At 43.5% G+C, this 23,386-nt stretch overlaps 1 protein-coding gene across 1 annotated transcript; it reads left to right on the top strand.

Moving 5' to 3' along the window:
* The first annotated feature begins 21,530 nt into the window (after positions 1–21,530).
* Positions 21,531–22,957, top strand: LOC111882147 (RING-box protein 1a). The gene is made up of 5 exons (XM_023878511.3): positions 21,531–21,749; positions 21,828–21,878; positions 21,965–22,024; positions 22,539–22,610; positions 22,705–22,957. Exons 1-5 carry the CDS (start codon positions 21,623–21,625, stop codon positions 22,740–22,742), a joined length of 348 nt encoding a protein of 115 aa, XP_023734279.1. The 5' UTR covers positions 21,531–21,622; the 3' UTR covers positions 22,743–22,957.
* The last annotated feature ends 429 nt before the right edge of the window (positions 22,958–23,386 follow it).

Genomic DNA, 23,386 nt, shown 5'->3' with positions numbered 1-23,386 from the left:
CTTCAAATCACCCAAATTGGCAAGAAAGCTTGATTGAGCAACAATGGAGGCTTAGGGTTTCTGGTTCTGGACTATAGGGCCACAAATGATCCCTAGGGAAGAGATTAAGATGCTTAAATAGGGTACCAAGTCCCGAAATTAGGGTTTCCCAACCCAGACCTGACTCGCCGAGTCCACTTGCCGACTCGCCGAGTCAGTCACTTGCTTTACACCCGGATCCCACTCCGACTCGCCGAGTTCCTCCCTGGACTCGACGAGTCAACCCTCTTTAACTTAGGGTTTTTCCTTTCCTTTCTTGACCTTTCTGATTTCGGGTGTTACAACTCTCCCCCACTTAAACTAAACTTCGTCCTCGAAGTTTGCTATGGCCAACTGTCCTGCGAACTGCCTCCAACTCTCTGTCTGGAAAAACTAACACCCTTTTGTCCATCACTCTAGCCACTCACAGTGCTGGTCACTACTGTTGGTACATACTGAATCCTTCTCTTTTCCATAATTTCCTCAACGTTACTTCCTCCGACTGAAAATCATGTTGCCCCTCATCCGCCTACCGGATGCACTAAGACTACCCAGTTCTAACTAATCTGCCGATATCTGAGTTACCGGACTCCTACCGGTCACTACACTCCATCGCAATCTCCTAGTCGCTCCCAGCGACTCCTGAAGATACTTCGACTATCTATAACTGTTCTATCCATTCTGCCATCCATACTGAATCGATGTTGCTGGAACCAGCCTACTTATCTCTCATTTGACTACTCAATTCCTACTAACTCGAGCCTTCCATCCTGAAAGAAAATGTAACGACCCAAATTTCACGTCCAAAAATTTCGTTTTAAAAACATTACTTTAGAAAACATTAATTGTAAAAAAAAACATTGTTTGATCAAACCATAACATAAAGTGAACCATGTCTAAAAATCAAGTCATACAATCATCATAATATCAGAGTATAAATCCCAGAGAATCTCGTGAGTGCGGAAATCCATGTGTGTGCATGATGTGCCGCTACCGCGCCGGCTCCTTCCCCTTCGACAAAGAGGTACCTGAAACCAAAACTAAAAACTGTAAGAACAAAGCTTAGTGAGTTCCCCCATAATACCCCATACCATGCAAACATATAACAACCAACGTTCAGCTAAGAGTTACGGGCCTTGCCCACACTCGGGAAGATACGGGCCCTGCCCACACTTCGCTAGCCGGGAGATACGGGCCTCGCCCACACTTGTGAAGATATGGTCCCTGCCCACACTTCGCTATCTGGGAGATACGGGCCTAGCCCACACTCCTACCTCGGAGAGATACGGGCCTTGCCCACACTCAACTGCTAACCCATAACATACAAGTATCACACAGACAACAAGTATAAGCAACTCTATCATATTAACACATATATCATACTTGACTAAACCCAGAGATACGGGCTCGGCCCACACTCTAGTACTAGCATCTCGTCTGCACGGGTCGGCCTTGGCGCCTTAGACCCGTTCCTACTGGAAAGGAAACTCACCTCGAAATAGGCTGTTGGTCTGTGTGGGAATTGGCTGTCTACTGCTGCTGCTGCTAACGTCCCTCGACTGTAATTCCCACAAAAACGATCAGTCAAACACGCTAGATGTTCTTAGGGTAAAATGACCCTTTTACCCCTCACCAAGTCAAAGACCAGGTCAAAGTCAACTTCCAGTTGACTGGACTCGCCGAGTCCAGAGAGCAACTCGCTGAGTCCATCTCTCATTGATCCGGTCCCACTCACCAGGTCCCTCTTTTACTCACTGAGCCACCCCTGACTCGCTATCCGGGACTTTGGGGCTGACTCGAGTACCAACTCGCCGAGTTCCTCGAGCAGGTCCTCTGCTTGCTTCCAATCCACACCAAAACACCCCATTCGAGGGTTTGGGGGTTTCGGGACTACGTTATACGGTTAATTCCGTGCACAGGTACGAAGAGTTGAGCCTTCAACGCCTAAACCCGTCGTGTTCTGTGGATGTTCATATTACTCGCCGAGTTCGAAGAACTACTCGGCGAGTTCCAGGCAATCTTCATAGGACTCGCTGAGTTTGTTCATCCAACTCGCCGAGTCGACGACCATCTTCATAAAACTCGCTGAGTTCCACCTTGGGACTCGCCGAGTCCTTCGACCCACTTCCTGAGTAGGCCAGATCTAGGACATGCAACACTTCCAGACCACAGATCCATGGTCCTAGGGTTCATTTACCACGTAAAGTTGTAAACTTTACGTGCATGCATGGCCCTATGAGCTCAAACATGCACTTCCAAGCTATACAAGAGGTCCTATGCTCATTGGGGACTTCCACTACCTCAACCACAGAGACTTTATGCTACTATGAAGTCCAAAAGGTCCACATCCGAAGTTCTTGCAGAACATTAGCCATAAACACATAGAGATTTAGGTTTTTAGGGCTTAAAACCTCTTTTCTTAGGGACAAAAGGGGACTAACGAGCTAAAGATCAAGTTAGGGTCTTTTCTACCTGAATAGAGGCCTTTCACAGAGTAGATTTCGGATCTCCTTCCCTTCTTTCCCTCTTCATTCTTCTCCTTCTTCTCCCAAGCCCCAAGTCACCTTCAAAATGTTAACAATCACCCACAAGGACACAAAGGAGGCCAGGGTTTCGTTCTACAGGTCTCTGGGAGTGCTAAGGGAAGTGGAGGCTGGGTTAGATCGATTAAATATGGTGCAAACACCCGGGTTAGGGTTTAAGTCCAAACAGGGTCTACTCGCCGAGTCCATCGGACCTACTCGCCGAGTAGACCGAGTAAATCCCGTGTCTAGTCCCGCTTCTACTTGGCGAGTCTGTCCCTCAACTCGCCGAGTCCAAGGCTAATTATGCAAAATAAAGAGATTTAATAACCACGAATACATACCAGGAATCAGGTGCTACAAATCTCCCCCACTTATTTTAGACTTCGTCCTCGAATTCTGCTGCTCGATCCTGAAACAGCTCGGGATAATGCTCCATCATCTCGTCCACCGGCTCCCAAGTCCATTCCGAACCCTTGCGGTGCTGCCATTGCACCTTCACTAGCTCCACCCTCTTGTTCCTCAAATCCTTCGACTTCCTGTCGAGGATTGCGACTGGGCGCTCGATGTAATTCAGGCTGTCATCAACCTGAATATCCTCCAACGGCACTATCGCTGAATCGTCCACTAAGCACTTTCGCAGCTGAGAGACATGGAAAAGTGCTGTGGATCTGGCTGAGCTCGGCTGACAGATCCAACCTATACGCCACCTTGCCAACCCGGGCTACAACCCTGAACGGTCCGATGAACCTCGGGCCCAACTTGCCCCGCTTCCTGAATCGGATGACGCCTTTCCAAGGCGACACCTTCAGGAGAACCATATCCCCGACTCGAAACTCCAAGTCGGATCGACGCTTGTCGGCGTAACTTTTCTGCCGACTCTGAGCAGTCTGAAGCCTGCTCCGGACCTGCTGGATCCTCTCGGTCGTCTTGAGCACCACTTCGGTGCTCCCCATGACCCTCTGGCCAACTTCACCCCAGCATATTGGGGTCCTGCACCTTCGTCCGTACAACAACTCAAAAGGCGGACGATCAATACTCGCGTGGTAGCTGTTGTTGTAGGAGAACTCGGCCAGGGGAAGATAGGTATCCCAACTACCACCGAAGTCTAGCACGCACGCCCGTAGCATATCCTCCAGAGTTTGGATGGTCTGCTCGCTCTGCCCATCCGTCTGTGGGTGAAAGGCAGTGCTAAAATGCAGACGAGTGCCCAACTTGTCATGAAATCTCTTCCAAAATCTGGAAGTAAAACGCACATCTCTGTCCGAGATCACCGATACTGGCACCCCATGCTGTGCCACAATCTCCCTGATATAGATGTCGGCCAATTTCTCGGCCGATATGCTCTCCTGAATCGGAATAAAGTGAGCACTCTTGGTCAATCTATCCACGATGACCCAAATCGAATCCACTCCACGTGCGGTCCTGGGAAGCTTCGTGATAAAATCCATCGTGATATCTTCCCATTTCCACAGTGGAATATCCAATGGCTGCATCTTGTCATGCGGTTTCTGATGTTCGGCCTTGACCTTCCTGCAGGTCAAACACCGTTCGACGTACCATGCCACATCCCACTTCATGCAGGGCCACCAGTAATCCAGACGAAGATCCCTATACATCTTCGTCGCCCCGGGATGAATAGAGAATCGGGACTTGTGCGCCTCCTCCATCAAAGTCTGGCGCACACCCCCGTGATACGGCACCCATACCCTACGATGCAATGTCAATAATCCTCGGCTATCATAGTCAAAGGAGGAAACCTGACCCACCACACGCTCGCTCTTCCGATGTTCCTCCTTGATAGCCTCCTGTTGAGCCTCCCGAATTTTCTCCAACAGGGGAGTCACCACGGTCATCCTCAAGCAGACGTCCCTGATCGGCGCCGCCTTGCGGCTGAGCGCATCGGCCAACACATTGGCCTTCCCCGGGTGGTAAAGGATCTCGCAATCATAATCCTTCACCATATCCAACCACCGACGCTGCCTCATGTTCAGATTTGTCTGATCCATGAGGTACCTCAAACTCTTGTGGTCCGTGTAGATGGTACATCGAACCCCGTAGAGGTAATGTCGCCAAATCTTGAGGGCAAAAACCACCGCCCCCAACTCCAAATCATGCGTCGGGTAGTTCGCCTCGTGAGGCTTGAGCTGCCTCGAAGCGTAGGCAATAACATGCCCCCTCTGCATCAGTACCGCGCCCAACCCAAAAATGGATGCATCACAGTAAACCACAAAATCCTCCACGCCCTATGGCAGGGCTAAGATTGGCGCCTCGCACAATCTCTGTCTCAGCGTCTCAAATGCAGCCTGCTGCTCGGGCCCCCACCGAAAGACCACGACTTTCTTCGTCAGCCGCGTCAGGGGCACGGCTATCTTGGAGAAATCCTGAATAAATCTCCGATAGTAGCCTGCCAATCCCAGGAAACTCCGAAACTCAGATGGAGAGTTCGGAACCTCCCATCTCATCATGGCCTCGACCTTGGCCGGATCGACTAGAATCCCGTTCTGGTTGACGAGGTGTCCAAGAAATTGCACCTCGCGCAACCAAAACTCACACTTGGAGAACTTGGCATACAAGCTCTCCCTCCTCAGGGTCTCTAACACCTCTCTCAGATGCTCCTCGTGTTCCTCTCGAGTCTTGGAATAAACCAAGATATCATCGATAAAGACTATCACGGACCGATCCAGCATCGGTCTGCATACGCGGTTCATGTGGTCTATGAACGCGGCAAGAGCATTGGTGAGCCCAAACGGCATCACCACGAACTTATAATGGCCATAGCACGTCCGAAACGCGGTCTTCTGCATATCCTCCTCCCTGACCCTCATCTGATGATAACCCGAACGCAAATCAATCTTGGAGAACCAAGATGCTCCCTGAAGCTGGTCAAAAAGGTCATCAATCCTCGGAAGCGGGTAACGATTCTTCACCGTTACCTTGTTCAGCTCCCGATAATCTATACACATCCGATGCGACTCGTCCTTCTTCTTCACAAACAGAATCGGGGCTCCCCAGGGTGAACTGCTCGGACGAATAAACCCCTTGTCTAGCAGCTCCTGCAGCTGCGTAGACAATTCCTGCATCTCGGGAGGAGCCAACCGATACGGTGCCTTGGCTATCGGAGCCGCACCAGGAATAAGGTCAATCCTAAATTCGACCTGTCGCTCCGGAGGTATCCCAGGAAGCTCCTCTGGGAAAACATCTGCAAAGTCTCGGACCACCGGAACCTCGCTCACTGTCGCCTTTCCCGCCTCCCGGGTATCCATCACATACGCGACATATCCTGCGCATCCCTGCTGAAGGTAGCGCCTAGCCCTCGCTGCTGAACATACAGCGGGTCCATACTGGGGCCTCTCGCCATGAATCACTAACTCTCCCCCGCTTGGGGTCCTGACCCGCACTAGCTGTTGCGCGCAATCTATCACAGCCCCATTAGGGCTCAGCCAATCCATGCCTATAATCACCTTGTTCCCACGCAACGGTATGGGAACCAAATCTACCAAGTAGCGCTCCTCGAACAAACGCAGCACGCAATCTCGAAATACCATCGATGCTCGCACCGATCGATCATCAGCAATCTCCACCTCCAAAGGGCAATCTAACTCGCCTGATGGCTCATGAAACTTCTTGCTAAGCGCAAGGGAAACGAATGATCGGGATGCACCCGAATCAAATAACACCTGAACTGGGAGGCCGTTCACATGGAACGATCCTAATGCATACATATACATACAGAGCACATATCAATAACATGACATCATAAAAATAAGATAGAGGGAAAGAATCATACCCGTCACCACATCGGGTGCGGCGCGTGCCTCCTCGGTAGTCAGCTGGAATGCTCGACTCCTCACCACTGGAGCCTCTGCCTTGCCCTGCCGGCCATCCGTGATCCGCAGGGTCGCTGGAGCTGGCGCCTTCACCGGCGCTGAAACTATCAACTGGGGGCAATTGGCCTTCTTGTGGCCCCTCTGGTTGCAGTGAAAACACAACAACTCTGATGTATGAATAGTTGAAACTGGAGTAGTACAATCCCTGCTAAAGTGCCCTGCCTTGCCACACTTGTAGCAACCTACTGATCCCATCCTACATGCCCCCACATGCGTCCTGCCGCATTTCCCGCAGCGGCTCGGTCCTGACTGGCCTCTCGGCCTACTATTTGATCCATTGGGCTTCTTCCCCGAAGCCCCTGCTGCCTGACCCTCCTCTAACTTCCGTTTCCGGATGTGCTCCAAATCTATCTCCCTCTCCCTTGCCCTGGCAATCATGGAATCCAGGGTAGGGCAAGCCGAAAAGCTAACGTGCTCCCGGATGTCAGCTCGTAGCATATCATGATAACGAGTCCTCCTCATGTCCTCATCACCAGCATACTGGGGCACCAATAAAGCCCTCCCCCGGAACTTGGCGGTGATCTCCGCCACAGTCTCCGTCGTCTGTCTCATGTCCAGAAACTCCCTGGCCAGCTGTTGAAGCTCGACAGCCGGCGCAAACTCTGCCCTGAACCTGGTCACAAAGTCCGTCCAGGTCATCGCCTCGATAGCTGAGGCTCCCAACGAGTCACCCACAGACTCCCACCAATCCCGGGCTCGGTCCCGTAAACATCCTGCTGCATACCTCACCTTCGACCCCTCGGGGCAGAAGCTAGTCAACTGGGCAGACTCGATGTCTGCAATCCATCGCCTGGCAGCAATGGGGTCCTTCACCCCATGGAAATCCGACGCACCACTTCCCCTGAAGTCCTTAAAGGACAATGTGCGAGATCCCGACTGGCCAGATGCTATGTCGCTCCTGAACGCCCTGAGGCGATCCTCCATCAACTCGATGATCCCTTCCTTGATCGACCCGAAGATAATGGGAGTCGACTCAAGAATAACCCTGGTGATCTCTGACGCGATGAACTCGCGTAGTCCCTCATCAATCGGCTCGGAACCTAATCCCGAACCTGACTCCTCTCCTGAACCGCCATCTACCGGCCTCGATCGAAGTACCACCATTCTGCAATACATAAATGACAATCATTAGTGATACTGACACTCCTTGAGGGATCCTATCTACCACAAGTTCCCTGGTCTCATCTTGGCCTCCCTTGGTTCGGGTACGGATCCTCTGCTTTCAGTAGTACGGGCCCATACTATCTTCCACATCTATCCGTACCTTCTCCAAGGTATGCCTTGACTCCACCAGATCCCTTCCACTATTGCCAATCACTGCTATACTCATCCTAGGCTTGCCCTAGGGAAATCTCTAATTCCACTATAGCCAGTCCTTAGTTGTTGCAGGCCTCCTTGTAATGCCAATTAGCCATTACCCGAATACCATCACATGTGACAAGGCTCAGATAATCCTTCGAGTACCCGACTCGTCCCTACAACGGTTGGACTCAAACAAGAGCTGCGCAGTAGGATCAAATCTGGCACTCTAAGATTATTCAACCCTGATCACATGTGACGTGACGCATTCGCCTAATGGCTAACTCCCATTATTCAGAGTCCCACGTAGCACAAAGCAAGCAACATTCAGATAAGGGTAACAAGCTCAATCAACTCTATCTGCTTTCAGGAACTGAGCTAGCATAAAGTGCTAAGCTCATACTACCAGGCATAACCTAATCAGGCTATCCTACTTACTGTCTACTCAACAACTAGCATGCAATTTCTCATATAACTGAAACACAAAAGCAGGCACATAAGGCATCACTCCTAGATCCTCAGTCTTATTCTAGCATGTTGTTCTACAAAAGCTGATAAACACAACATAAACTTGTATGGGTACTTTGGGGAATACTTACTTGAGCTCGGCCGGTTGCGCACATCACACACTTCGTTCTTTCTCAAAACTCTTTTCTCAATTTTAGAAAACATTTTCTTTTGGAAAATCTTTTAATCCCTCGATTTGAGTTCAGACACTCCCGAAGGTGTGTCCGAATCCCTCAAACCAGGGCTCTGATACCAACTTGTAACGACCCAAATTTCACGTCCAAAAATTTTGTTTTAAAAACATTACTTTAGAAAACATTAATTGTTAAAAAAAACATTGTTTGATCAAACCATAACATAAAGTGAACCATGTCTAAAAATCAAGTCATACAATCATCATAATATCAGAGTATAAATCCCAGAGAATCTCGTGAGTGCGGAAATCCATGTGTGTGCATGATGTGCCGCTACCGCGCCGGCTCCTTCCCCTTCGACGAAGAGGTACCTGAAACCAAAACTAAAAACTGTAAGCACAAAGCTTAGTGAGTTCCCCCATAATACCCCATACCATGCAAACATATAACAACCAACGTTCAGCTAAGAGTTACGGGCCTCGCCCACACTTGTGAAGATACGGGCCCTGCCCACACTTCGTTATCTGGGAGATACGGGCCTAGCCCACACTCCTACCTCGGAGAGATACGGGCCCTGCCCACACTCAACTGCTAACCCATAACATACAAGTATCACACAGACAACAAGTATAAGCAACTCTATCATATTAACACATATATCATACTTGACTAAACCCAAAGATACGGGCTCGGCCCACACTCTAGTACTAGCATCTCGTCTGCACGGGTCGGCCTTGGCGCCTTAGACCCGTTCCTACTGGAAAGGAAACTCACCTCGAAATAGGCTGTTGGTCTGTGTGGGAATTGGCTGTCTACTGCTGCTGCTGCTGCTAACGTCCCTCGACTGTAATTCCCACAAAAACGATCAGTCAAACACGCTAGATGTTCTTAGGGTAAAATGACCCTTTTACCCCTCACCAAGTAAAAGACCAGGTCAAATTCAACTTCCAGTTGACTGGACTCGCCGAGTCCAGAGAGCAACTCGCTGAGTCCATCTCTCACTGATCCGGTCCCACTCACCAGGTCCCTCTTTTACTCACTGAGCCACCCCTGACTCGCTATCCGGGACTTTGGGGCCGACTCGAGTACCAACTCGCCGAGTCCTCCGAGCAACTCGCCGAGTTCCTAGAGCAGGTCCTCTGCTTGCTTCCAATCCACACCAAAACACCCCATTCGAGGGTTTGGGGGTTTCGGGACTACGTTATACGGTTAATTCCGTGCACAGGTACGAAGAGTTGAGCCTTCAACGCCTAAACCCCTCGTGTTCTGTGGATGTTCATATTACTCGTCGAGTTCCAGGCAATCTTCATAGGACTCGCTGAGTTTGTTCATCCAACTCGCCGAGTCGACGACCATCTTCATAGAACTCGCCGAGTTCCACCTTGGGACTCGCCGAGTCCTTCGACCCACTTCCTGAGTAGGCCAGATCTAGGACATGCAACACTTCCAGACCACAGATCCATGGTCCTAGGGTTCATTTACCACGTAAAGTTGTAAACTTTACGTGCATGCATGGCCCTATGAGCTCAAACATGCACTTCCAAGCTATACAAGAGGTCCTATGCTCATTGGGGACTTCCACTACCTCAACCACAGAGACTTTATGCTACTATGAAGTCCAAAAGGTCCACATCCGAAGTTCTTGCAGAACATTAGCCATAAACACATAGAGATTTAGGTTTTTAGGGCTTAAAACCTCTTTTCTTAGGGACAAAAGGGGACTAACGAGCTAAAGATCAAGTTAGGGTCTTTTCTACCTGAATAGAGGCCTTTCACAGAGTAGATTTCGGATCTCCTTCCCTTCTTGCACTCTTCAATCTTCTCCTTCTTCTCCCAAGCCCCAAGTCACCTTCAAAATGTTAACAATCACCCACAAGGACACAAAGGAGGCCAGGGTTTCGTTCTACAGGTCTCTGGGAGTGCTAAGGGAAGTGGAGGCTGGGTTAGATCGATTAAATATGGTGCAAACACCCGGGTTAGGGTTTAAGTCCAAACAGGGTCTACTCGTCGACTCCATCGGACCTACTCGCCGAGTAGACCGAGTAAATCCCGTGTCTAGTCCCGCTTCTACTCGGCGAGTCTGTCCCTCAACTCGCCGAGTCCAAGGCTAATTATGCAAAATAAAGAGATTTAATAACCACGAATACATACCAGGAATCAGGTGCTACAGAAAAGCTACCAGCCTAGCTATCCTGACAGATCACTTATACTTGGCAGAAGGCTCAACTGATCCTGCTGAGAGGGACTTGCCATTTCCAAATCAACCAACTATACCGTCAGCACTTGCATTCCAACACAAATACTAATATTGTCCAAAACCCTGAAACTATCCAAACACTGAACTGCCTGCAATACTGAACATGTTTGAAACTCTAAACTGCCTGAAACACTGAACTGACTGAAACACTGAGCTGCCTGAAACACTGAACTGCCTGATACACTGAACTGACTGAAACACTGAGTTCCAACTCAACTGTGGAGTCAAAGGACTCCTTACTTAGTCGCTCCCACGACTTCTGAACGAAATCTTTTTCTGGAACTAGTTTCCACTAGTTATCCTGTCACTGTGGCTCTAACAACCTCCTGATCCACCGATCAGGTCCTTACGTCACATCCTGACATCATCAATTCCATGACTAACAATATTATGGCTCCCAGACTGACGGTAGCCCTTACCATACCCGAACCCCAACAGTCCACTACTACTCTGATCTCATAACTGAGGTGACGATCTACTGACAAATCGTCGACCTTACCATAACTGAAATACTTGGAAATCCGAAATCTAACCCGTGGATTCCCATATCCTCACTACTGCACCCGAACTGGTGGGTACTACTGCTTTCCCGCGTCCAACACGCACTCATGCTACCTACTAATCTGATAAAGGCTGCGGCTACGCTTGCGGACTTACAACTCTCTAATACTATCTGGCTGCTAGTGAATGCTACGGCTACCCCCGCAGACTTACAACACCACTACTACTACCTGACTGCTAGTGAATGCTACGGCTACCCCCGCAGACTTACAACACTACTACTACTACCTCACTGCTAGTGAATGCTACGGCTACCCCCGCAGACTTACAACACTACTACTACTATCTGACTGCTAGTGAATGCTACGGCTACCCCCGCAGACTTACAACACTACTACTACTATCCCGAGGACATCCTGACTATCCCTGGTCTCGCTAGTGATTCCTCATCCTGATTTCTCAAAACCAGCCCTCAGTCTTTGAATACTGCATCATCCTCGACATCTTATATCCTTAATATACTTAGCGCTTCGTCGAGGAACTCTTCGACTTGGTTCCCAAACCAACCGTCCACTAATCCGAATACAAGAAGCTATTGTTGGGAAGTTTCCAAACTCCCAACTCCTGAATCTACACAATCCTGCATGTTGACTCTATCACTGGCTACTAATACGAAAACATCTCTTGCTAACTGTTCTCAGGATCCTCATTCCGATTCACTTGAGCCCCTATAGGTGGTCCTCCAATCCAGGATTCTCAACCAACTTCTAACCATCTCGATTGCATGAACTAACTGTTGGGAAGGTCCTCGAACTCCCAATTCTGAACTTCTCGATCCATCGATCACTGTGCTACTATCATTTCCTCTCAGAGGCCGTGCACTCATTCTGAGTCTACGTGGCTCTTATCCTTGTATACTCGGAGGGTTCTCCCCCACTTGGATTCGGCTAGATCCTTACTGCTCACTGGTCGAAAGGGTTTCCAACCTTCCTTCCATTAAAAGGGCGATATGTTGTCCGCCGACGCTTACCCTTGCCAGCGCTCCAACTAACTCTTACCAGATCCGCACCCTTCTTGCTATCTGACTGAGCACCCTTCGATCCTTAACTGTATTTGCTTTAGGGACTACATCCCGAGAATCTGCGTTTGGGGTGCACATCCCCAATCCACTTCCTTACTGAACGCTAGCTACTCCACTAAAAACTCTGGGTTATCACTACTGAAAATATAACTGATCATTACCCAACTAACGCCTTCCACAAGTAGTAGGGCACTACTGCATCTTACACATACATGCTACAGTTACTGTATCCGAAGTAACCTGATCTAGAGGGGACGACCTCCAATTCACCATTCTAATTCCAAGGTATGCAGATGGCATAAAACTTCGTCACAAGCAGGTAATATGATACCCCAACACTTAAGCTTATTGATAACAATGCAGCAACATAACAATAATATCACAAATAATAGATGACAGAAAAGCAAAAGATACATACCTCCATCACTCAGTGCTGCACAAATCCCTGCTGAAATCTACCGGAAGACTCAGCTCCAAGCCGTAGGCGCCCTTGCCTGGCCTTGATGTCCGTTGGTGGCTCTCAAAGTCCCAGGGACAGGAGCTGGCACCTGCCCTACTGTATACAAACTCGGACAGTGGGCCTTCTTGTGGCCCCTTTAACTGCAATGGAAACATAACGGATCAAGTCCCTGGGCGATGGTAACAACACAGTCTCTGCAAAAATGACCAATCTGACCGCACTTGAAACATCCAACATCGCCACCACTTCTATGCCTGCACACACCCATGTGCGTCCTTCCGTACTTCCCGCATCGACTGCGGCTCTGATAGTTCCTCGTCCTCAAATCCGAACCCTTGGGCCTCTTACCCGAACCTGAGGCTACCTGAGTCTCATCCGTTTTCCTCTTCCTTTCCGACTCCCTACCCGCCGACTGAATAACAACTGTCTGATCCTGGAACCTCTCGATCAATCTATCAGTGATCCTCACGACCATGTCGGGCAGATTCTCGTGAATGGCTCACGAAACTTCCTCAACTATCCAATCATGCAGAGGTCTCTCTTGGAGACAGGATGCCCTACTCCACTCCTGTCCCCTGATGGCAAAAACTAGAAATAGGATCTCCCTCCCTGATGGATCCCCGAACTCCAATAGAATCGGGATCTAGACGAGCCCCAATCTGTCCTGAAACTATCCCGGCCTTAAAGGCCTCAAGATGACTGTCTATGAGCTCCACAATGGCCTCTCTAACCGAACCGAAAATCACTGGAGTCTGATCAATGATGTTGCGCATGATCTCTGCGGAAATGAAATCCCTCATCTGATCATCAAGCTGCCCAACTCCAAAGCCCGAGCCAAATCCCTCCTCGACGCCTTAACTGCTAACTTGTAGCTCGCGCAATGTCACCATACTGAAAATATAACAATTCCTGATCAATTACACACTACTGCTGCGGAATCTCTCACACACTCTACTAGTTCCCTGGTTTTTGTCTTGGCCCCTCTTGAATCGAGTACGGATCCTCTGCTTTCAGTAGTACAGGCCCATACTACCTTCCACATCTATCCGTACTTTCCTTAAGAGTTACCTCAACTCCACCAAGTCCCCTTTACTCTTCTACTGATCTCTGCTACTCTCATCCTAGGCTCGCCCTAGGGAACCTCTGACTCTACCCAAACAGTCCTCAGCTACTGAAGGCCTCCTTGTAATGCCAATTAGCCACCACCTGAATACCATCACATGTGACGAGGCTCATATAATCCTTCAAGTAAAAGACTCGTGCCTACAACGGTTGGACTCAGACAAGAGCTGCGCAATAGGGCCAAATCCAACACTCTGAGATTATTCAACCCTGATCACATGTGGTGTGACGTATTCACCTAATGGCTAACTCCCATCACTCAAAGTCCCACAAAGCACAAAGCAAGTAGCATTCGGATAAAGGAACATACTCAGGAAAAACTATTCTCATAACAAGAAATTGTACTAGCATACAATGCTAAGCTCATACTATTAGGCATAACCTACACAGGCTATCCTACTACTGTTTACTCACTACTAGCATGAAATTCTTATCAAGCTGAAACACATAAAGCAGGCACATAAGGCATCATCCTAGATCCTTAGTCCTATTCTAGCATGTTGTTCTACTGAAGCTGAAACTGAAACTGAAACTGAAACTGAAACTGATACTGATAATCATAACATAACTTGTATGGGTAAATTGGGAGTACTTACTTAAGCTCGGCTGATTGCATGCACCACACCCTTTTCTCTTTTCAAAACTCTTTTCGCTTTTTCTAAAACTCTTTTCTTTATACTTTTTCTAAAATTGTTTTCTTTTCTCAAAATCCTTTTGTAACCATGGTTTTTCTTTTGAAAACTCTATACCACTTCCTTAGTTTGAGTTCAGACACACTCGGGAGTGCGCCCGAATCCCTCAAACCAAGGCTCTGATACCAACTTGTAACGACCCAAAAATCACGACTAAAAATTTCTTTTAAAACATTACTAAAACCATATTTACAAAACTGTATCATAAATCATAACGTAATTTTTAGAGTATTAATTCAAAACATAATCTCATTATCAGAGTCAAACATTCCCAGGCTAACTGACTATGGTGTGTGCACTGCAATCTTCCCAAGCTCCTCTTTTGAAAAATGAGTACCTGAAACCAAAACTGAAAACCGTAAGCGCGAAGCTTAGTGAGCTCCCCCAATCTACCACATACCATGCAATAACATATAAAGCACATACTATGCCTTGCCCACTGCACCGGACCGAGGTCCGGACTAACTGGGGCCTTGCCCCTGCATCGGACCGAAGTCCGGACTAACTGACTGGGACCTTGTCCCCTGCATCGGACCGAAGTCCGGACTAACTGGGGCCTTGCCCCCTGCATCGGACCGAAGTCCGGAACTAACTGAACATCACATAAAATAAACATATCAACTAGCATGAACACACATATACTGCATACTGCATCGGGCCGTAGCCCGGAACACATAACACATAAATCCGGTCTGAGCCACGAAGGCATCAAACATACTAACTACTGCATCAGATCAAAATCCGGAAACTACTGCTAGCTAAACGGGCCGACATTGTGGCCTTAGACCCGTTCCTACTGGAAGGAAACTCACCTAAACTGCTGAGCTCCGCCGATAATCCTCTGGCTGCTGATCGACAATCCCCTGAGTTGCTGCTCCTCCAGCTCTCTGAGCTACCAATATCAATATGACACTTAGTCTGACAGTCCTCTAAAAGTCAACAAGGTCAACTCTGGACAAAGTCAAAGTCCTGGTCAAAGTCAACCTTCCAGGTCAACCCTACTCGTCGAGTCCACCTAATGACTCGCCGAGTTCATATGCTCAGGGTCTTTCTATTCGCGACTCGACTCGCCGAGTCAGTCCATGACTCGCCGAGTCCAACTATTTCCGAGTCCTGACCTGTCCAACTCGCTGAGTCTCCACCCGAATCACTGATTCGAATCTCAACACGAAGGGATTGGGGTTTCGCGACCTGATCGCCGATTCCACTAATAGACTCGCCGAGTCCAAGGCAATCTTCAACCAACTCGTCGAGTTGTTCTTCCAACTCGCCGAGTTCATGCTTAACTTCATCCGACTCGACGAGTTGTCCATCCCACTCATCGAGTTCCTCCTCATCCTCATGCTACTCGCCGAGTCCACTCGAAGGACTCGCCGAGCCATTCAGATCTACATACATGCAGAGGACTTTTGAGTCATGCATGGACTCCAAACTGTAGATCCACTCTTCTAAAGCCTATTCCTTACGTAAAGTGGCAAACTTTACGTGTAGCTAACGAGATCTAGGCTCAAATCACTATAAACTAGGGTTTGAGACAAAGGGGCTCAACAATCAACCCATAGACTGATGCTTTATGATTCTCTAGGCCAAGATACACATAAATCTGAATTAGCAACTTCAGATCTGGGCTTCTAACTCGGAATAGGTCATAAACTTGTCCTAAAAGTCCCAAATCCCAAGATAAAGGTTGATCTATATGCAAAAGAGGGAAGGTAGCGACTCATTACCTTCAAAAGCTCTAGCAGACCTCACAAACTCTGGATCTACTGCCAATTCTTGAATCCCCAATGTGTGCCTTCCTCCTTCTTCCTTCAAATCACCCAAATTGGCAAGAAAGCTTGATTGAGCAACAATGGAGGCTTAGGGTTTCTGGTTCTGGACTATAGGGCCGCAAATGAGCCCTAGGGAAGAGATTAAGATGCTTAAATAGGGTACCAAGTCCCGAAATTAGGGTTTCCCAACCCAGACCTGACTCGCCGAGTCCACTTGCCGACTCGCCGAGTCGGTCACTTGCTTTACACCCGGATCCCGCTCCGACTCGCCGAGTTCCTCCCTGGACTCGACGAGTCAACCCTCTTTATCTTAGGGTTTTTCCTTTCCTTTCTTGACCTTTCTGATTTCGGGTGTTACAGAAGCCCTTAAACCGATAGGGCTCCAGGGGCAGTGCCCTTGGGAGCAGGGTCCAAGGGTTAGAGCCCCTGGTTGGGGTCGAGCCTAGTAAACAATATTTCCAAATTTGTGGTTTAAACCCGATGTTGTGATCCTGTATTTGAACTCATTTTTAGTGGCAATTTTATGACAACTTATGGTGGTTGTGAAACTGTTTTATGACAATTTTATGATAGTTTTTCTTGTCAGTTTCCAGACAATGGTTATATGCCCTTTTTTTTATCATTATTCTGGTACACACAAGATCATATCATATTCTTCATTCTTGAACTTTGAGTTTTATTCGATTAAAGATTTTCAAGTGTACCCTTGAAATACTTTAATCTGAAAATGTTTTTCACAACTCTCATTGATCCAACATTATAATACCCCAATTTTCTAACAGATCTTATATTTGAGTTTTATTCGAAAACATTTGAGGAAAACTATGTGTTTGTTAGAACTAAAGAAAAGACGGTTTTGAATAGGTTATAATTGTTTCTTATATATAATGTTCGACCCATGTGTAACTCAGTAGTACCCTCATCATAATGTACTACTTTGGACATGTGACATAATGCGAGAAGATTTATGAAGGTGTGTTGAGAAGAGAAATTTGGAACATTATTAGAGAGTTGAAAATACCTAGACATATTATTTGCCTTTGATATTAACCGATCTCCCTTCTCTCTATTCTAATAAAAGAATAGTTTTATTCTTTTTTTGACATGTGTCATCTTATTAGACCTCCTAATTAATGCATATTTTAATATTCTTTTGCTACTAATTAATATTTGCCACTTGTTAACATATTGATTTTTCATTTCAAATTTGAAATTTGAAATTTGAAATTTTCCATTCTATCTACATTAAATTAATAACATTAAAATAAAATTTTTAATAAAATTAATACAAATTATAAAGTGATATAATTTCTCATATTTTATTAAATCAATGATTATAATTTTATATAACTAAGAAATCTCTTAATTAATAATTTATTTAAAATAATTTATTTAAAAATAATTGATTAATAACTTTGAGTTTTTACTATAAAAGTTTAATTAATTTTGTAACCATGTTACCCACGGGTTATAACCTAGTTACTTTAATACTTGTTTCTAAACATTTTGGAAGTTATTTTTCAAATACTTGGTGAACTTTGAGACTATTCTATACTAGTTTGAAGTAAAAGTTTTATTTTAAACTTAGCAAACAGTATTTCCAAAGTCCAAACAAGTTTTATGATGGGTGTTTTAAGCCATATATATATATATATATATATATATATATATATATATATATATATATATATATATATATATATATATATATATATATATATATATATATATAAACTACAAAGGTTCAAAAAACAAGCTTTATGACGGGCTGAATCCATAAATCTACAATCCAACAAGTTGTGTTACCACATGTTCCATATCGAAAAGGACCTTTATTTAGTAACAATTCAATCCAAACAATACATACTATTGAAATTTCAAGGTAGCAACATTTAATAAGATTGATTGGAGATTGAAAGAACAAAAGATATCTAATTACATCGTATATAAGCTTCCAAAAATCAAGTAATAGGACTAATTTTGTATACCCACGGTTACAAATACTATGAGCTCAAAATCAACCAAATTATTAGTAATAAAATACATAGCGATAGAAAGAGAAGACCCAAACCATTTTTTCCATGTTTAGATTAGCTATGAACTAATTGAATAAATGTGTAGAGGAAGCTTGCCACAATCGTTTAAGATCCACTACCACAAATGTAAAAATCATACGACTAAGTTAATCGATCATTTGGCTTCATGGATTCAAGTGGCAGGTCTTGTGGCCACTTAGACAAGAACGACTATGACTTAATCGCCATTTATCCGTATCACACTTCTCACTTTCAAGGTCTCTATCTCACCAAACCAATTCCCCATGCCAAATTTTTAGTTTCTAGTTTCTAAGTGGGAATCAATTAGGAAAAGTATATGAAACACCTACCTATCCATCACCTTTCTGCCTACGACCTTAAGTATTTCAAAATGTGAATTGATGTGGAAGGAAACAAAAATAGCTTAGAAAATCGAAGTTGAGGGTTGTAAGTATTTATAAGTGTACCCGTCCCAACTCCACCATCATCCCTTGTTACAACAAAACTGGTTATCCCAACCTCACCCTTTGCAACCCCTTTCATTACATGTGACAACCACCATATCAATGATGTTTTTTTTACAAGTTACTTTCATATTAGTAATAGTTCAGGGTTTGGAATCAAGTAGCACCTTCACATATGTATAATAAAAAAAGAAATATAAAATATGGATTATGGGCAAAATGGTAATTTTAGTAGGAGTTAATGGTTCAAACTTCACTTTATAAGATGTAAAAAGAAGGGACCAAATTATAAAGTAAACATCTAGAATGGTTGACCTATATTATTATGACTCAAAATTATTGTCACTTCAACTAATTAAATGGCATCTTAATGATTAACATGTTTGAATAGTTTTTCTTTTTAATAATTTAACTAAGTTATCTTCATCTATCTAGATTATTTGATAAGACCCCCTCAATTATTATTTTTTAAACACTTTCATATATTAATAAAAAAAATATCAGTAGGCATTCATATTTAAATACAACTATAGTGGGTCTTTATTTTATATCATAAAATTGTTAAAATTATTATGTCATAGTAATAAAAAGACAATGAAAACATTGTATAATCGTTATAAATCTTATATTTGTTAATGAAATGTCATCAAATATTTAATAAAATTAATTAATCAGTAAAAAATACCAAAAGTTTGAAACTAGAATATAATTAAGGGGGTAAAATGTAATATGATTAAATAATCAATTTTTGATGTACAAAACATAAAAGTATATATTGATAACACGATATATATTAAGTGATCAATGGAGAAAAAACATATGCTCTCTAATGGCATTGAATTGTGACAAGTGGTAAACAAATAATATTAAGGCTCTTGGGTATACTATTAACACGACCGAATTAACGTTAATATAGACATGTCACAATGTCGTAAACACTTCTATGGTGTGGAAGGGTATGGCCTCAACCATAGGGTGTCACACCATTAAGGGGCAACACAAAAATATCCCAATAAAAGATAATAGGATAATTTTTTATTAAAAAAAATACGATTTCATTAAATAGGACAAACTAGCACAAAAGTCTTACATTTTAAAGTTGATCTCTTCGCTACCCATTTATCAAAAGTACTTCATCACTCGTTCCATCTTAAGATCCATAAATGCTTCTTTTTCTACACTAAACATTGTTCATAAAATCATAACTCATTTTATTACATAAGTAGGTCTTAAAAAGTTTCATTATGGAAAAACATCTTTAAACGTTTGTGGTTGCAAGAGGTAAAACTAAAATCAACTTTAATAACCTATAAACCAACAAAAAAGAATGATGTCCCACGATTTTCACCATCAAATGAGAAAGGTTCACACGTAAGAAAATGTTACCATTAATATAAAATCTTTGACAAAAAAAGACACATCTTAAATAAAATTTTATATTGTCGTATTTTATGTATATAATTTAATGGGGATTTGGTTATATCGTAAATTGCATATTTGAATACATAATAATAATTTAAGAAAAAAAGAACAAGTTGGTACTCTAGCCTTATTGCACTGAATTAAACAAATTTGATATTATTACTATATATCATTAAACTAACAAAGGGAAATTGCCGAATGGGCCTTGTGGCTAATTATCTCTTCTAGTAATTACATGTTGTAATTCCAGGATTCATTAGAAAAAAAGAAGTCTAATATTTTTAACTCGTGTGGAAAGAAAATGACAATATGTTAGTTCCGCTACTGGTTGTGGTTGTATGAGGATTGTCGGTTACTCGTCTAACTATTAAAAAAAAAACTCCAATAAAATATGTTCTACTAAAGACCATTTTTAAAGAAAGAGAAATCATATATTCTTCACTTTTTATTACGCCTTGACATATTTAATAAAATTAATAATTTTTTTTACATTACAATGAATCGAAAAATAGATAGAAAGATATATATAAATATTCATTTTTTTAATTTTTAGAACCAAATAAAATTACAAACACATTGAATTTTTGCATGTTATAAGTAGGGATGAAATTTTCACCGACCCGGTGGGGAACCCGATTGACCCGCCCCAATCGGGGACGTGTATTCCCCGCCAAAACTGGGGATGGGGCCGAGGCTGGGTATAACACTCCCCAACCCGCCCCGCCCCGCCCCCGCTTTGATGACTATATATATATATATATATATATATATATATATATATATATATATATATATATATATATATATATATATATATATATATATAACGTCATTTGTTGAATTTGAATTAAGTCCACTAAAATGAATTGATCTATATTAGACCTTTAGAGATAAAGTCCATATACCGAATTATGTTCCCAATTCTAAGAGTTCATCAATCGTCACTTTGTTCGACGATCTGTATACCAAATATCACTTTTCGTTTTGATGTTTGTTAAACTTTATGATTGATGTAAACAGAATCTGGTTATGACGTATGGTTTTGATCACTTATTAAACTTGATTTTTTTTGTAATTTGAGTTTATTATGTTGAAAGATTAGGGATGTGTCGTGGATGAGTTGGAAAAAAGCTCAAAATACAAAGAAGAAATGATTTGATTCCCTGCATCTGTCGACAATGGGGATAGAAACGAGGTTAGACATTCGGGAATGGGGACAGGGATGATCAACCCCGCCCCAAACCCGCCCCGTTTCCATCCGTAAGAAGTCATAAGGAGGAAAGATGCAAATATAGTCAAATACAAAAGCGGAGGGTGAAGAAAAGAATTTTGTGTTGACGTGGCAGGCGCTTCCTTATGAATATTTAGGTTCGAAGGGAAATCAAAACTCCCATTCTCAATCGACCTCTAGGCAAGTGTCTGGGTGCGACTTGTGGTTGAACTCCATGGACTCCGACGTGACGATGGTACCCGCCGGTGAAGGATCTAGTTTTCCAGGACCTTCTTCCTCTTCAAAGAAACCAAAGCGTTTCGAAATCAAGAAGTGGAATGCCGTCTCTCTCTGGGCTTGGGGTGAGTATACGAAACCCTAACATCGATTTTTTCGTGGTGTTTTGTCAGCTCATGTTCCTGATATCCGAATTCGTGCAGATATTGTGGTTGATAATTGCGCGATCTGCAGAAATCACATCATGGATCTGTGTGAGCGTTTTTTCTTATTCATCGCTATTTAAGAATTAAACAATTTGGTTTGTTCTTGTAATCTGATATGTTTTTGATTAATTTAGGTATCGAATGCCAAGCTAATCAGGCAAGCGCCACCAGCGAGGAGTGTACTGTTGCTTGGGGTATGCTTTGTCACCTAAACCCTAACTCTGAAATCTTGAAATCATAGTATATTGCTCTGCATGTGGCCTAGTGTTCCATCGTTCTTCTGTAAACATTAATGCTATATTTGATTTCTAAAATACAAGTTCTGGTGTGTACAGAGAGCTAAAGTTGGTGTGTAAATTCATCATTTAGGTCTTAATTTCACCAAACATGGATAACCCCCTTTTGTTGTGCCATTTATAATGTTACTTTTTTCTTGATATTGGTTTCATATAGCTTCTTTGATGAATGTACTTTTGATTGATTTCCCCTTGATGTGTTGATATGTTAACTATCTTTGACTTAACATAGTTGGTAATGTCATCAAAATTCATCATAGAAACCAGAAAAGAAGCAATAGTTAGTTTACATCTGTTGTTGAAATCAAGAGAAGAGATGAACAATATAATCAAGAAATATGCATAGTCTTGTCAACAATTTATATATGTATATCTATTAATTTGTGAACCTTGGATTTGGATTGACTGACAGGTGTCTGCAACCATGCTTTTCACTTTCACTGCATTAGCCGCTGGCTCAAGACTCGTCAAGTGTGCCCTCTTGGTATAAAACGTTATTAATACAATTAAATTTGACCCACCTCTTATACTACATTATTTACTGGGGTTAAAACAGTCTTTTTATTGTGGTTTTGCAGACAACAGTGAGTGGGAGTTCCAGAAATATGGTCATTAGAGCTAAATTTGGAAAGTTACTGGAAAGGACACATTAGGCTGCTGCTTTGCTATGCTTTGTTGCCCTTTTTTGTAACATCATTTGATCCCAGGATTTTGGATTAGTACAACAAACATGTGTGCAGATTCGTGAAACTGTGTTTTCAGTATCAGTTATCTCTTAAGGAAATATTGTTTGCTTCTTTTTATTATGGAATTGCTTCTTATCGACGGTTACTTTCTCTTTTATTGTGATCTTATACACTCATAAAGGACTACCTTTGTTTGAATCATCACCATTTGTTCCAAAATGTATGATATTTTATTGCAGTGTTGATTTATAGCATGATTATGGTTTAAATTTTCTGGTTTGCACATTTGCTTACAAAATGATGAAAGAACTTGCGAATATCCCAGAGAAGTTGTTTAAGGCTATAATCTTACAATCATCAAGTCCTTAATTTGTGCATTAAAACTGATTTTTGTTCAAAAATACTTTGTATAGTTGATAATGTGGATCAAATTACTTATAAATAAGGTTATAAAAGTTGTTGAATGGTATTAAGTTGGTCACTAGGGGCTGAAGATTAGTTCGGGATCTTAAATTGTAAATTAATCAAATTTTAAATAAATAAGTAAACATAGAGGAATTTACGAAAATGACCA

This window comes from Lactuca sativa, chromosome 1, assembly GCF_002870075.4.
Source record: "Lactuca sativa cultivar Salinas chromosome 1, Lsat_Salinas_v11, whole genome shotgun sequence".
NCBI classification, from domain to species: Eukaryota; Viridiplantae; Streptophyta; class Magnoliopsida; order Asterales; family Asteraceae; genus Lactuca; species Lactuca sativa.
This window is presented reverse-complemented; position numbering and strand designations above follow the sequence as displayed.